The sequence below is a fragment of the Protopterus annectens genome, chromosome 3.part1, assembly GCF_019279795.1.
Source record: "Protopterus annectens isolate FY-2018-M chromosome 3.part1, PAN1.0, whole genome shotgun sequence".
Lineage (NCBI taxonomy): Eukaryota > Metazoa > Chordata > Ceratodontiformes > Protopteridae > Protopterus > Protopterus annectens.
The window spans coordinates 1588224658-1588240039 of NC_056732.1; the positions used below are offsets into that span (position 1 = coordinate 1588224658).

The 15382-nt window shown below is 39.7% G+C and overlaps 1 protein-coding gene across 1 annotated transcript in view; it reads left to right on the plus strand.

Annotated features, from left to right (window-relative positions):
- Nucleotides 1-15382, plus strand: part of LOC122797820 — a 287227-nt gene that overhangs the window by 192692 nt on the left and 79153 nt on the right. Inside the window, exon 5 of the mRNA XM_044066343.1 lies at nt 5902-6025. Within this exon, the coding sequence (XP_043922278.1) occupies nt 5902-6025 (124 nt within the window). The remainder of the gene's footprint in view (nt 1-5901; nt 6026-15382) is intronic.

Here is a 15382-nt window from a genome sequence, read left to right on the forward strand (position 1 = left end):
AGCAATTCGAAAGGGGAAAGTCCTGTAGCATGTGGTGCTGCACAATATAACTGAAGAAATTCTGAGATAATCGGTTTCCAAGGTTTTGCCTGTAAGATATCAGATTGCATGCAACCTTTGAGAACACAATGAAATCTTTCAATGGTACCATTTGCAGCTGGGTGGTATACTGAAGTACATTTGTGTTATATATCTCTTTCTGCCAGAAATGCTGCAAAATCTGCAGAGGTAAATTGACATCCATTATCTGATACAATGGTACGTGGATGTCCAAATAGGCTGAAAACTGAAGTGAGGAAGTCTATAACATTTTGAGTAGTGACAGAGGCAATGAAGGCAATTTCTGGCCACTTGCTGTGATAATCAGTGAGGGTTAGGGCATAATGACAATTCCAGATAGTCATTCAAATGGACCCACTACATCTATGGCCAGCTTTTGCTAAGGTTCAGAATGAAATGGAACCAGCTGTAAAGGTGCCGCTGAAGGATTGGCAGTCTTGTCAGAAGATTGGCAGAGTTGACAATTTTTAACTTGAGCTACAACCATGTCATACATACCTGGCCACCAGTATAGCTCACACAGCCACTGTTTGGTTCTCGCCACACCTTGGTGACCTTCATATGCAAGCATCACCAAAGTGTGGTGCAGAGAAACAGGAGCAATGAGATGAGTGCCATGGAATACAAACTCATCTTGTTCATTGAATTCATCTCTTAATCGGAAATATGGACACATGTTTGTGTCCACTGCATTAAGAGAAGAAAGCCAACCATTGGAAAGCTGGGTTCGCACAGTGGACAACTCACTGCAAGAGGCAGTGGCAGAGGCAAATTCACCAGGTGACAGGGCAGTTAAAACAGTAGACAACATTGCCACAAACTCAGGTTCAGGTTCAGAAATGTCTTCAGCAGTAGCAGGCAAGGGCAAGTGAGGGAAAGAATCAGCAAAGTAATTCTGCGACCCAGGATGATAAGCAACAGTATAGTTGAAAGACTGCAGTCACACTACCCAACATGCAGTCTGCATACCTGCCTGATCAGACCCTTTTGAGGACAGTAGCATGGTTAATGCTTGGTGATCAGTACGAAGAGTAAAGTTTCAACCCCACAAGTAAGTTCTTCATTTTTCAACAGCCCACACACATCCAACAGCCTCTTTTTCAATTGCAGAATATTTCCTTTGAGCAGCAGTAAGAATCCTAGGTGCAAAGGAAACAGTCCATTCTATATAGTCAAGGTGAACTTGAGCAAGGACAGCTCTAAGCCCATAATTGGGTGCATCAGTAGAAACTGCAGTAGGCAAATCAGGGTCAAATAAAGCCAAGGCTGGACTGTCAATCAACCACTGTTTCACTGACATAAAACTGTGCTGAGCTTCCTCAGACCAGGAAAATGGCATATCTTGGTGAGGCAGGCATGTAGGGGTTCTACAATTGTGGCAAAGTGTGGAATAAACTTATTATACTAAGAAGCAAGTCAAAGGAATGTAACTTGGAAACATTGGTGGGAGCTGGGGCACAGACAACATCCTCAAGATGCTCCCGATCAGGCTTTATCCCTTGTGCTGTAACAGTATGGCCTAGAAAACGCAAATTGGCCTGATTGAAATTACATTTTGATTCATTTAGCTGTAATCCTGCATCTTTTATGTGTTTAAGAACTGCTTGAAGTCTCCAATCATGGTTAACCTGTGTGCATCCCCACAAAATTATATCATCTAAGTAGTTTGCAACATTTGGCAATCCCTGCATCTTTTGAAAAGCAGATGGAGCAGATGCTAACCTGTATGGAACCCCACAAAACCAGAACAAGCTGTCATGAGTATTAAATGCAGTCAAGTCATGGCTATCCTCATGAAGCAAAAGCTGAAAGTATGCACTTCACAAATCATTGGTAGAGAACACTGTTACCTCTTTCAGCAAGGATAGCATTTCATCAATGTAAGGAAGAGGAAAACTGTCCATAATGATAGGCGAATACCACCAACCCTCTTTTGAACCACCAGAATGGGTGAAAGCCAGGGAGAAGCATTAATTCTTTCAATAATCCCTGCTTGAAGAAGACAATTGAGCTCTGTACTTACATCCTGCTGAACTGACAGAGGTAAGTGACGTAATTTTTGTTGTACTAGATTAACAGAATCTAAAACTTTAACTTTGTGCATGAAGCCTTTTGCACAACCCAGGGTCAGAGTAGGTAATGGAGCTGTAGAAATATGCATGACAGGAACCAGGTTCATGGTAGCACATGGTAAGACAATACTGCTGTTAAAGTACAATTGCAGACCCTTTATTAAATCCATACCCAGCAAAGCAGCTTCAGACTCCACAATGAAAACAGATGTAGAGCAAGTAATATCATCTTTGGACACAGTAACTGGTAAGCAGCCAAGTACAGGAAATGGAGCACCGGAATAAGTCACTAAATTAACTGAAGTTGGCAATAAAGGTTCCCCTTGAAAGTGTGCATCATATATACATTTAGGCAAAATGGGTACTGATGATCCAGAAACTACAACTGGATCCACAAGTGTTGAAGCAGTTGAAGTTTTCATTGTGACACTGCAACAGATTCTCTCAGATGATGAATGGTCACTTAAGTAAATGATCTGAAGTTCAGGTAAGGCAACTTCCTGCACAGAGCATGTTTGCAAAGAACGGCAAACACATGCAAAGTGCCCAGTCTTTCGGCAGTTGTTACATTTAACCGAAGCAGCAGGACAGTATTTATCATTGGCAAGATGCTTATCAGATCCACAATGATAACAAGCATGAAAAGAGGCTGCAGAAGGAGTAGCAGCTGTAGGCTGTGAAACAAGTGGGGACTTGGAAGAAGGTCTGTGGCAGTGGCGATCAGCAGCAGACAACAGTTGAGCATGTAAAGTCTGTACCGGGACTGGAGTATCACCCGAAATAAACTTTGCCTGCTCACCTGCAGCTTCAATTTGCTTAGCAATTGTAATAGCTTTATCCAAAGTCAAGTCGGGTTCTAAAAGTAATCATTCATGTATACGATGACTAGACACATGTTCCACCAACTGATCCTGTAACATTTCATCCAGTTTTTAGTATCAAACTCACATTTAACTGCTAAGTCTCGTAATGTGGCCACATAATGAGGAATAGTTTCATGGGTAGCCTAAGCACATTTTCTAAAATCATGCCGCTCAACAACAACATTTCTCCGTGGAGCAAAATGAACTCATAAAGCCCTAATGGCATCCTCCATTGGCATACCTTGATTTGGAAGCATGTAAAACAGTCTCTGACCCTCTGTTCCTAGACAATGAAGGAGAAGTGCCTTTTTGCATGCTTCCGGCCATTTCAGCCACATATCAAATGGTATAACAGGCTCACCCGGGCATGGCAAAAATGGTGGAGGAAAAGGAGTAGCAGCAACAGCCATTGTAAATAAGCAGAAACAAATAAGTACCTTGTCGCCAAATTGTTAAGTTGCCAGATTATTAATAAAGACAGACTCCAAGTTCAATATTAAAGATTTTAATCCAACCATTTGAAACAACAACAGGAACAGAAAATATCAGTACAACAGGAACATCTAGTCCTTATCACATCCACTCACTCTGTCTCCCTCCTTCCGCCTTCCTCTCTCTCCACCTAGTGGCACAAGGCCAGAACACAACATGCTCCTGCTTACAGGGTATATAAAAGGCCATTTGTGAATCTTGGAATAGTGTGCACAATTCTCACATCAAAATGTCCCAATCTGATAAGGCAGTTGTTGTCTGTATCTTAAACACATTCTATTATGAACCAAACTGCTGCTTAGATTAATAATTACTATGCCCGACAGCCTACCCACTAGGCTCCAGATATCCTCAAGAGATTACGTCATCAGTAATTTATCTTCTGCTATGCTAAAATGACCATCTGTTTTTGAAGATTGGTGCAGAACTTCTTTACAGAGGTTTCTGTAGCTGCATACAGATCAGTAATCTCTTACATGTTTAATGAGATTTTTCCTCAGGGTGTTACACTTATTAAATTTAAGGAGAACACTGTAAAGGAAGCAGCGAAGTACCTAAAAAGTTCCACTTATGAATCTAAGCCACACTGCTAATTTAGCTGAGTCCATGGCTTAACATTCTCACGTTAGACACCGAAAATGAAATATATTTTATAAACAAATCTTTCACCAGAAGTCAGTGCAACAAATACCTCTCAACTGTTCAGATTTTAGCTGAAAATGTCCAGATTTTTGCTTGTTTTTTTATAATACTGTATTTTCTGGCAAATCACTGAGGACTAAAGTCAGAAAACAATGGTAGACATATGAATTTTAGACTTTATATTCTTCAAAAAAATCATGCTAATGCAAAACCTGTTAGTCTATCAACTTTCTAAGATTGTAAGATCAATATTTAAAAAGTGTCCTATTTTTGGTCACCCTCCCCCATTATTTGTAGCTTTGTCCAGATTTCTTGCTCTAAATGGTTGAGAGGTATGGTGTAACATTAGTGAAGGGGAAGCTTTTTACCCCCTGCATATCTTGATGTGGCGGCAGCCCACACAAAACCTGCTACATCTACCTACCTATTTACTATCTATCTATCTATCTATCTATCTATCTATCTATCTATCTATCTATCTATCTATCTAGCTAGCTATCTACCTATCTGTCTAGCTATCTGTCTTTCCACTAACTCTACTGATGTACCTTGGAGTAAAGAAAATTCTCTGAGATACTGCAATCATTAAATTAGAGCATAAAAAACAAAATCACACATTTAACTTTCCACTACTCATTGTTAAACTCATGGAAGGTGAATTTATGTCTTGCTCATAAATGGAAGTTGTTCCAGCTGTAAAACCTCTGGACTGGACCATCTTTGACATAAATGGATCAGTTATGCAAGAATGTAAAGTAAAAGGTAAACCTTCAAAGGAATTTTGGTCATTAGGGTCACTATTTTTGCACTACATCTCACTTCCCACTTTCTTTTCTTAGCTTCTCTCTTCTGTAGTATTATTCCTCCTTTCACAAGCTGCTCAAGGTTCCTTTTTAAATGTCTACTACAATTCAGATGTATCCTGAACCTTACCCTTGAATTCAGTCACTGAAGGCCTGGATAAGTTGACTTTCACTGGGAGTCAGCAGAGAGGTATCATTGCCTGCACTTTAGTACCGGAAATGATGTCAGTCCTGATAACAGAGGATGTTGTCAGTGTGCATGCATGCATGCATGTTTGTGTGTGTGTGTGTGTGTGTGCGTGTGTGTGTGTGTGTGTGTGTGTGTGTGTGTGTGTGTGTGTGTGTGTGTGCGTATGTGTGTGTGTCTGTGCATATGTGTGTGCGTGTCTATGTGTGTGTGTGTGTGTGTGTGTGTGTGTGCTCGTGAGTGCATATGTGTGTGTGTGTGTGTGTGTGTGTATGTGTGTGTGTGTGTGTGTGTGTGTGTGTGTGTGTGTGTGTGTGTGTGTGTGCTCATGTGCTCATGCACACTTCTGTATGTGTGTGCATGTGTGTGCTCTTGAGTGTATGTATGTGTGTGTGTGTGTGTGTGTGTGTGTGTGTGTGTGTGTGTGTGTGTGTGTGTGTTTGTGTGCGCGCGGTGTTGCCCCCGGGGAAATAATTGCTACAGAATCTGAAAGTAAATGCTGCCATCTGGTGGTATAACACCTAACTAAGTGATCTACTAAAAGAAAGTTTTACTGTTAGCACACATTCTTTTATAAACTGCCTAATGTAGGTCATCAGACAACAAACTTCATCCAACAGAACTAGATCATAGTCCTTAGTCACACTTGTATACTGTACAACTCTGAACATGACATGTCAGACAAAGTTGTCTGTTCGCTTTTGAAAAGAACCCATGTGCCTAGTGCTTCTTATCCAGTTAAAAATAGTGAAACACTTAAACTGTTTTTTCATTTTCCACAGGCTCCCATTTCTGTCTGCACTGAAAGTTGCTCTCCAGGATACAGGAAAGCTGACCAGCGGGGACAACCAAAGTGCTGCTTCATCTGTATCCCCTGCTCAGAGGGTGAGATCGCTAACCAGACTGGTAAGTCATCAGCAAAACAATCAAGGAAACAAATGCAAAAGGGAAAACATAGAACTTTTTTCTTAGAACCATTCAGCTGCTATTGCTAGATGCATTCTAATAATTCCTTTACTATGAGTGCATACTACATAAAAGTAGGATCTATGTCCTGTTTTAGCACATTCATTCCATCTCAGATTAGAGTTTATCTTGTTTGATATGTCTCTGTCGCCCATGCAGTTTACTTGCTTACTGGGTTAGCTGTCATTACAGCAATCTAACAGCAAACCAGTATGATGTTGCTCAACAATTTCAGTTTTAGTAACTTTCAGAATTTAGTAGTCTACATTTGTAAAGTTGAACAACTGTGAAATGTTAAATTGATTTCTGATCTTTATATTTAAAATGCAGATTTATTACACAGCTCCCTGTATGTTGTGTCTTTTGGCTTTTCCCGGTTAGGGGCCGCCACAGCGGAACTCTGGCCCGCTAATGATTGGCAGTAGATTTTTACGTGCCGAGTTGCCAGCTCTGACGCACAACCTTCAACGAAGGTATGCCCATTCATGCATGTCTTCACACAGAAGACGCTCTAGCTGAGAATTGAACAATACAACGTCTTATTGTGAGGCGACAGCGCTACCGCAGCACCACCTTTTTTAAATGTATAATTGTTCTGACTTTGAATGTTTTGCATGGAGTGGGGCATGTCTATCTGTAGATGTAATGCTTTTTTGACATTGTATTTAAATTATAATGCTTTCTAAATAAGAATGTATTCTGAATGAATAGATGGGTTAGTTGCTTGAATAAGTGACTGGCCGAGTTGTACCACACAGCACAATTATATCAGAAAGATGTGCAAGGAAAATGCTCACTTTCACAACGCTTCCAAAAAATATGATCAATGAATGGTAATAATAAAAGAATGCAGATAACAATGAAACTGTACAAAAACAAGAATTAGAAAACTACTGATTTGTCTGTGTGTTTCAGAAGAAATAACTCTTGTTAGAAAAAGAAGAAAACAGAGGCAGGAGCAAAATAAGAAGAAGATGGTCTGTCAGACGTATAACACAAGGGTATTCATGGGAAAGAGGTGAGAAAGGAAAGGGACAACGAGATGGAAAGAGTGCGAAATAACAATAGATAGAGCGGTATAAAATGGTTTAGTTTAGATTTATAGAGTCATAGATTGTTACTAGACTACCAATCTGAGGGGCCCTTTCTAGGCCTAGCCAAGTTTTCCTGAAAGAATAATGATGTCCTGTATCCAAACAGGACACTGAGGGCTAAGTGTTTATATGATACCTTTATCTATAAGGGACATAGGTTCATAGGTGTGTACTAAGCTAATGGCCCTGGAGCCTTTACAAGCCTAGCCCATAGGATTACCCTGACATTGTGCTACCCAAACTTAGTTCCTAGTGCCTCTGTCGAATAGAGCCACTGGAGTGATCTCCGGCGTGAATTTTCTATTTCCCATCCACTCATCAACATTTCCCTTGAAGAGAGCCAGTGAGGTGCTCTGCTTGACATGCATGGGAATTCTATTTCATAACATGGGCAGTCTCTGGGTTATGAACCTGTCCCTCCAGCATGTTCTGTTGATTGTGGTAATGAGGTTGAGGTCTCTGGGCATGTGGTATGGAGCGATTGGGATTTCTTTAGATGTAGCATTTCTAACAGAGCTGGGTCAGACATGGCTTTGTAAGTCAAGCTGAGGTCGCCTCTATGTAGGCGATATGAGACAGAGAATAGTTTGAGTTTTTTGAGTCTATCCATATAGGACAAGTGTTTAAGGCCTAGGATCCTCTTTGTGAGGTACTTTTGTGGCCTCTCCAGTTGTTGCAGGTGTCTAGTGAGGTACATGCCAAATGTTTATTGTACTCAATGATTGGCCTAATGAGGGAAGATTAGAGGGAGACAATGACCTCTTTCTTCCTGGATGCAAAACCCTTTGTAATGAGATGTGCCACATAGAAGGACTTTCTGACAACAGTGGCAATGTGGTGATCAAAAGAGAGGTTCCTGTCAACCTATGTTCCCAGATCTCTTATAACACTTTCTGTGTTCAGTGGACTACCATCAATGTGGTAATTCAAGGGAACCAGGTTTTTCCCAAAGGGAATGTAGACACATTTTTTGGCATTGAACTTTATGCCATGGATCTGACACTAGTCATTGGTCTCATTGAGGCCTTTCTGCAGGATTTCAACAGCCTTGGCTAAGTCTAAGTAGGCTGTATACACAGATAGAAGTCCACCAGGTTTAACAGGCATGATCTCCCTTTGACAAATCTAAACTGAGTAGGGTCAAGTGTTTGGAGATTACCTAAATCTTTGTTGATAAGTTTCATGATGATATGCTCCATGGTCTTGCAAATAAGTTTAGTCAGGCTAATAGATCTATAATTCCAGGAGTCAGTGGAAGCACCAAATTTGTGCAAGGGGATAACGGTAGCCATTTTGCATTCAGCTAGTATGAAGCCATGGCTTAGACTATGATTGAAAAGAGTACCCAGTGGTGTTGCTAACTCTTGTTTGAGCCCCATGTAGGACGCAAACTGGGATGTTATCAGGCCCCATATATCCTGTCTTATTGGCCTTAGAGAGGGCATTTATGACCTCCTTTTTAGAGATACAAAGTAGAGAACAGGCAGTAGGGATGTTATAGGGTACTTGTAGCGGGGACAGGGGGGTGAAGTTTTCACAGAACCTGTCGGCTAACAGGTTAGCTATGTCCACAGGCTCAATATATGTGGTATCATTAGCTACCAGTTTGACACAAATCTGGGCCTTTCCTTTAAGGTTACAGATGTAACTAAAGAAGGCGTTGTAGTTCTCCTTAATCGAGGAAGCTAATTTAGAGTCGTAGTTTGCTTTAGAGGACTTCACAAGAAGTCTTATTTGCTTGTTTCAACTGAGGAGGGAGTGTTTCCATTTTAGGGCTCACTCCATCTTATTCTTAGACAGCAATTGCTTCCTCTTATTGTAAAGCCTGTTGATGGCAGTTGTCCACGAGGCAGGTTTGCTCTTCTTTGAGGAGTTTGTTTTATTCCTATCAGGTACGGCCGAATCAATGCAGTTATACAGGTGATTGCACAAAGCACTGGTGTAGAACTTGGTGTAGCCAGTTCCATCTAAGGATGGAGGTGCAGTAAAGTTATTTATACCATCCTGTAAGAGGCTTTAATCTGCTTTTGGAGAAGTTGTTTAGTTTAGTTGCTGCTGGGGGGGTTGTGATAGTTACTTCGAATGAGACTGATTTGTGATCAGATCTCAGTAGGGAAGACCTCACAGTGGGGGTGCTACAGTAGTCCCTCATATTGGTAAGCATCAGATCCAGGATATTGGCACCCCTTGTGGGGGTGTCAACTAGCTGATCCAGTGCATTGGAGTTAACAAAGTCGAGGAACCTTTGGAGAAGTGAGTTAGAGCAGGAGTAATTTACCCAGTCAGTGGATGGGTAGTTAAAGTATCCCAAAACCAGGGTGCTCAGACATGTAATATTTCTGCATGTGTAATAATATTCAAAAGAAATACAGTTATGTTTTCTTCTGATGAATAATAAGTAAAGACTTAAGTGGCCAGTGCTACTATAACAAGTTTTAAACTTTTTGAAAAGTTTGGATGAAGGAAAGGGCACAGACAAATGACTTGTAACCAATAAACAGAAGGAAAATAGAGATAAGACATTATGATACACTATGTGCAAACCTTCAAAGAACGTTATGAGCGATATTTAAGAAACTGAGATAAAGAAGAAACTGGGTGATCCAGAACAATATGAAGTTATACAAGATCTTGAAACAGCTTCACAAGGTTGTTCCACATCATCAACAATGATTTTAATAAAAGTCAGTACTAAGAAAACCCCAAATCATTTTACTTATGAAGAACCAAGTCCTGCTGGTGAATCAAGGATGGAGTTTACTGAAAAATATAAATTATGACATATAGGCTCCCAGTGCCTGGCACAGAATCCAGCAAAGAGCTTTGTTTGTCTTGCTAAAGCTCTCATACAACTTCCTGATCCCTAAACAGATAAGGTGTGCAACGGTTGTTGAACACTGAAGGTACTGTTTAGGATTAGGCAGATGGGAAAAAAAATCTCATGCACCCATTGTAGGCCACTGTCTGCAAGTCACTGGCCAAAGTATTTAGACACCAAAAATGAAAGGACTACTTTTAGTGGCTCAGATTGCATATTTAATGAATTAACACAACAAAGACAGAATGAAGCTCAGAACTTGTGCTGGCTGAAGGCTGGGGTATCATTGGTATCAACAAGGCTGGAGATCTGGATGGTCTCTGGTTTTTCAGTTAATTTGGGGAAGAAAAGAAGAGCTACGAAATAAATAAGAGAAAAGAGGGTGAAAGGGAACACATATGTACTTGAAAGGGATACTGTGCACTTAAGGATTATAAAGGTTAGCACATGTGCACTCATGTCCAGGGCAATTATAATGTAGCTGTGTTTGATATAAATTCATAATGGATACATTCTCATATAAGACTGCAGTATATTTAGAGGTAACACATAATTCTGATGTGCTTTTATTACTTATTTTATTCTTTTGTTAACTAGATAATCCACTAGTCACACACATTTCTTTTAGGGGTGAGTGCAGGCAGCAATCTGATTAACAGTTATTCAATGGAAATTGAGGTACTCTAACCCAGGACTGCAGGAGGAAACTAGATAGCTTTAACCATCTATATGCTGTACAAAAACTCTGTTGTACATGTAAATAAAAATTAAAAGTACAAAAGTGATATATAAAAATACATAGATACATATATTTATTTATTATTTATTTATTTATTTATTTTACATTTGTTAACCGGGAGAGTCCGACTGGATACATGTCCATTTTTAGCGGAGGCCCGGGGAGAAAAGCTCCAGGTACATAACAGACATATGAACATTGTTAATGCAAAAAAAAAAGGAAGATAGTTGAGTTCTAAATACGATATAAAGATACATCACATCTTGGGAAAAAAATAACAGCAGCATATAAAAAAAAACATAGGTCAGTTACAAAGGTGAGGCGCCTTGTTAAAAAGTGATTAAGGATAGTGAGGTAAGAGAAGGGTAAATGATAGTGGTTAATCAGGTTTGGAACAGGGACATTGCCAGAGAGTATTGAGATGGGGTTTAAGCTTTTTTTTGAATTGTAGGAGTGAAAGTTCTGAGGTGAGCATGGCCGGTAGGGAGTTCCACATTTTACCTACAAAGTTTGAGAATAGAGAATCCCCAGCAGAATTATTGGCTTTGGTAGTTTGAGCTAAGATCTTATTGGAGGAGCGTAAAGATTGCAGGTTAATATAGGGGTGAATGATGTTTTTCAGAGCTGGTGTTTTCTCTGGGTGATACAGTATCTGGTGAGCCGTTTTGAGTTGGTTGAAATGGAGCTGGCTGGAAAACTCTAACCACCCTAGTTGCTTCAAGTTAGTGCAGTGGTGCGTTCTAAAGGTGGGATTTGTGGCAAATCTAGCTATGTGATTGTAACAAGAAGCAAGTTTGTTAAGGGTTGTCTTGTTTAGGTTTGTAAAAAGGGGGGAGGCATAGAAAAGAGTTGATAGTAGGTATGTGCTGGCAATTGTAATTTTAGCGTGAGGAGTGAGAAAGTGTTTTACTTTATAGAGAGAGCCAAGCTTTTTATTGACGGTTTTGATGGTTAGATTGAAATGGGTGTCACATTTAAGGGAGTTATCAATGGTAACACCTAATAGCTTTGTGTGAGCTTCTGGTGATATAGTGATTCCATTGGAGGATGTAATAGAGAAGGTGGGGGAAGAGTCTTGCTAGTGGGTGAGAAAGTAAGTAGTTTTGTTTTGTTGGGGTTGAGAACTAGTTGACGACTAGAGAACCATTTTTCTATTAGGTTGAAGGTGTTTTGGGTTAAAGCAGTGAGGTCTGCCAGGTTGGAGGCAGTGCTGATGATAGTCGAATCATCTGCATATTGAATGCATGTGGCATGGGGGGTGATTGTGGGCAGGTCATTAACAAAGATAGTGAAGAGAAGAGGGCCAAGAATAGATCCTTGGGGAACTCCAAGTGTAACAGGTAGGCATGTGGATAATTTGTCCTGCCATAGAACAGCCTGTTGCCTATTGGACAGGTAGGATTGGAACCATTTCAGCGTGGAATTGCTGAGTGATAGTTTTTTTAATGTATGGAGGAGTTGAATGTGGTTCACCATATCAAAGGCCTTGGAGAGGTCTAAGAAAAGAGCAGATGATAGTTTATTATTGTTTCTGAAGTTATTGATGGTATTAGAAAAGGATAGTAGGGCTGATGTGGTACTGTGATTTGGCCTGAAGCCATGTTGGGAGTTGGCTAGAATTTTATTTTTGGTGAGGTGTTCCATCAGTTGTTTGTGGACACACTTTTCCATAATTTTGGCCAGGGGTGAGAGTATAGCTATAGGTCTGTAGTTGGTTAGCTCTAGTGAGCTACCACCTTTATGGAGAGGAATAATGTGGGACATTTTCCATATGGAGGGATGAAGGCTTCTGACAAGGTATGGTTTATGATTATGGAGACGGATAGGAAATGGCCTCAGCTGCTTTTGCAGAAACTCAGCTGGGAGAAGGTCAGCTGCTAGCTTAGTGGGTTTTAGTTTTTAAGAAGAGATGTTATAGAGGATATGGGTACTGGATCAAAGGTAAATAGATGATCTGATGTAGTTGTAGTATTCTGCTGGCATGGGTAGTGGAGTGGGCTGGTTGTTTGTTTGAATTGTGTGGCCAGGGATTGTATAGTTTCTGTGAAGAAACTATTGAATGTGTTAGCAATGTTTACAGGGCACTGTTGTTTGCAAATTGTTGGAGTGGGGGTGGTTGCCTGGCCTGGGTGCAGGAGCTTGTTTAAGCCTGCCCAGAATTTTTGTGGATTATTAAGGTGTTTGTGTTGGAGGTGGAGGAAGAAGTTTTTTTTATCATTTAAGATCATTCTTTTAGTTTAATTTCTAAGTTGCCGGAAGGTTTGGTGGGAGTGTGGGTCTTTAGAGGTACGCCATGTGACCCACATCTTGTTTCTAGATAGGATTTTGGATTTTGTTTCCTTAGAGAGCCATGGTGCGGTTTTGGTTTTAGTTCTAATGGACCGTATTGGAGCATATAGATATAAATATACAGATACACACAAACATAGATGTACTGATGCTCATCTATGAATGAAAACAAAAGGATAGCAGACTATGAGTGCACCTTCCAAAAAGAAAAAAATGTTATGTCTGCCATTGTGAGCTCTGGTCTTCTTCATAAAAAAAAATTGAAATAAAATGGAAAGCAGAATACAGGTCTACATACAAGTCCTATGATGATCAATGAAGGAGTGTAATGTATGTCATACATCACACATATTCCTTTTACACAATGTTTTGCGTTTGGGTATTTTATTGTTATAGTAGTATCCCCAACCAAGAGCGGCCGTGGTGGTGCAGTGGTTAGCATTGCCGCCTCACAAAAACAGGCTCTCCAGTTCAATCCTCAGCTGGGGTGCCTTCTGTGTGGAGTTTGCATGTCCTCCCTGTAGTTGTGTGGGTTTCTTCCCAAAGACATGCTGTAGGTGGATTGGATACTCTGAATTGGTCCTAGGTAGAGTGTGTGTATGTGTGTGCCTTCTGTGGAAGGTTGGGTGCCAGGCTGGCAACCTGACAGCTAACCGGGAAAAGTTGGAAGAAGAAGTAGTGTCCCCTACCGGTTTTAGGTAGTTTGTGTAGGTTTATATGAATGGAACATCTCGTGAATGGCTTTGTACTCTAGTTTTGAGATAAATTTTATTTATGTATGTACTTATTTATTTACTGACAGTTTATGCATTTCACATATTTTAGCAGTTTGGAGAGATGTCTCAGGGAGTTGTTATTTTTGTGGTTTAGCTATGCTTTTATTCAGCTTAGTTTTAGTTAGTTTACATAGACTTGAGCCCATTTTGCTGGTAATACTGTTTCCTGATTGTTCAGTTGAACTTAGGATTGTGTTTTATTTTTAAATTTTTTTTTATTCTGCTAATCAGAACAACTTTTACTTACAGATGATTGTTTTAGGTGAGCAGTTTTGTTTTGTTAATAATTGCATGTGTGGATTTTGTGCACGCAGTGAGTAAAGTTACTTTTCTACATTATAGGGAATGAGAAATGTGGACGATGCATAATTTTATTTTCACTTTAATTTATTTTTGTGAAACTTAATGTCAATTTTAGTGTAAAGGGGTTGTTTGGAGGTATCTGTAATTTATGTGTTTAGTAGTTTTTAGCAAGTAGTATAAATTGAGTTGGCTTAGTGGACTTTCAGTAACTGTTATGCATTAAGGGTGTAAATCTGTCAATTATTATGTTGATGATGACGATGATGATTATAATAATAATAATAATAATCATCATAATAATAATAATAATAACAATTTGTCAACCAGTTAGGCCCCACTGGAAACATATTCTCTTTTCAGGGGTGACCCAGTAGCAATATCTGGTTAAGTGATGCAATGATGCATCAATGTAACAAGACTGAAGATGAATACTAATGCTTTTCCATGAGTTTAGAGAAATAAAAATGTATCTACACAGCCAAACAGATATCTCGCCCATTGTTTTGGGTCTACTGTTTATATGTTTATTGGCATTTATTTGCCAGGGAAGTCTGACTAGGTAGAAACCACTTTTTCAGAGGAGGCCTGGAGAGATAAGCTCCAAGAACCAATTTACAGAGAAATATAAGAAAACATAACAATTTATATAAAAAAAAATAAGATCACTAAAACCATGCAGTCAGTTATATACAAAGCATTCTATAGCAGTAAAATCAATAAAATCAGCATTATTTTAAATGTTCATGAGGAGGGGAAAGTAGACATTCATTTACATGTCAGATAATATGTTAACATCTGCAATAATGCATTGGAACATGATGATACAGCTTTAAGAAAATGTTATATAGTTGCTATCATGGCCACCAAGCCACCAATGCCATGAAAGAACAAGTAACTATACAAAGTTACTGGGTGTCATCATAGATCACCAGTTGAAACCTGACCACCATGTGTCCCATGTGGATAAAAAAAAAATCATCAAAACCTAGTGATATTATACAAAGTAAAAATATACCTCAGCGACATAGCCATGAGACGTACAGCTTTTACGTTCTTACTGCCATTTATACAGAGTAAAAATATACCTCAGTGACATAGCCATGAGACGTACAGCTTCTACGTTCTTACTGCCATTTATACAGAGTAAAAATATACCTCAGCGACATAGCCATGAGACGCACAGCTTCTACGTTCTTACTGCCATTTATACAGAGTAAAAATATACCTCAGCGACATAGCCATGAGACGTACAGCTTCTACGTTCTTACTGCCATTTAT